At 39.4% G+C, this 1,707-nt stretch overlaps 1 protein-coding gene across 1 annotated transcript in view; it reads left to right on the top strand.

Annotated features, from left to right (window-relative positions):
- The first annotated feature begins 249 nt into the window (after positions 1-249).
- Positions 250-1,707, top strand: part of LOC101858788 (xylulose kinase) — a 34,722-nt gene continuing 33,264 nt past the window's right edge. Inside the window, exon 1 of the mRNA XM_005101580.3 lies at positions 250-345. Coding sequence (XP_005101637.1) covers positions 286-345 — 60 coding nt within the window. The 5' untranslated portion in view covers positions 250-285. The remainder of the gene's footprint in view (positions 346-1,707) is intronic.

Genomic DNA, 1,707 nt, shown 5'->3' on the forward strand with positions numbered 1-1,707 from the left:
TTAGGTGACAAGGTTTCCGATTGAAACTTGTTACACAATAAAATTTTAAGGCGTTTTATTCAGCCCTGGCGCTAACCGCAACGCGGCGTTGCAAATAGGCACTTCCAAATTTTAATAGTTTTTTTTTAAAGCTCTAAAAGAATATGAAACTAGATCTATATTTCAAAATCATAATGTAATAAGCAAGAAGATTAGAACGAAATTTATAGTCTGGGAACAACTAGTGACCTTTCACACTCTGACCTTTCACCGCTTGCGATAGCAGCGACTTATACTTTTATCAACATGGCTGGCAACGGAGACGGTGAACGCCTCTTCTTAGGCTTTGACTTCAGCACTCAGCAAGTAAAAACTCATTTTTCATGTTATTTTCTTTTTCTTTCAAAGCTTGATCTAGCTAGATCTAGATCTAGATCTATGTTCATTCACGCGATGTTTAGGGAGGTGTGTTCTCCACATCGCCTTTTATTTGACCTGAAGTTAAAAAAAAGAGTGCAGTATTCAGTATCATAGATTTTTTTAAATGTCTGAGATAGAGATTGCCCTGCAGTGTCGACGTGTTACAGGAAGAATCCCTGGTTGCCGGTTGCAGGCAGTTGAGTGTACGAGATAATTAGATCTAGATCTAGAATCTAAATCTAGAGAACGTCAGATGTACGCCATTGGCCGATTTTTTAAATAGTAAAACCATCTTGTTTGGGTCATAAATAATGTGTGTTCTTCATACAGACAAAAGACAAAAGAAGTTCGACACATAGAATAGACTACATCTAGATCTAGATCTAGAATCTAGATCTAGATCTAGATGATAGGCCTAAAGGCTCATTATATTATGTATGTTAAGAAATGTCAAACAAGATGGCTGTTACTATCGGCCAATGGCGTACGTCTAACGTTCTCTAATTATCTGTTTGTAGCATGGCATGAGCAGGGGCGAAGGCTGACTTGTTTGACAGGGTAATCAAAGTGAAATGGGACCAGATAGTGCCTGGAGATATCACACTCACACAAGTCACAAGAATCTTACTGGCACTGGAGGCGGCAACTCTGAGTTGTGAATGAAAACAAATCCTGAATTCATGTTGTGTATGCTTGTTCAACCGCTAAAATAATCAGGAAAGTATTTCACTAAATATTTATTCTAACCAACCTTAAATTTAACTTTAGATTTGAACACACGAACACCAAGGAAAGAAGCACAGATGTCAGCACTACAATGGCATGTTATTCCAGACAGCCGAAACACTTTGGTAGAGCACGCCAATTATTAATTTTTTATTTCACGTTTGGCTGTTTTTTGTCCAGGCCGCTGTCATAATCGAGGTCACGATCTGATTATAGGACGTTAAAAAGTCGAGGAAAAAAACAAGCACTAGCAGTGTAGTAGCAGGAGTCAAAGGATTATTAGGAGTTAGTTCCCCTCACATCTGTGAGGTAGACTCGACCAGTGTAATAGTTCGCTTAGATAATCAGCGCGTCTGGGTGCTTATAACTGTGGCTTGAAAGGGGTGAACAGGGTATATGCGACAATGAAACAGTTCTGACTGCTATGCATGCACATGTTCCCTTCAATTCTATTGGTTGACTCTTCCAGCCTCATTTTAAGCTTACTTAATCAAAGCGTGTGACTGCTTATGGAGTGGCCCGATAGGGACGAACAGGCTATTTCTGTGGCAATGAAACGGTTTTGAAGGTTAGGCATAGTCT

The sequence above is a fragment of the Aplysia californica genome, unplaced genomic scaffold (assembly GCF_000002075.1).
Source record: "Aplysia californica isolate F4 #8 unplaced genomic scaffold, AplCal3.0 scaffold00289, whole genome shotgun sequence".
In the NCBI taxonomy this organism is placed as follows: Eukaryota; Metazoa; Mollusca; class Gastropoda; order Aplysiida; family Aplysiidae; genus Aplysia; species Aplysia californica.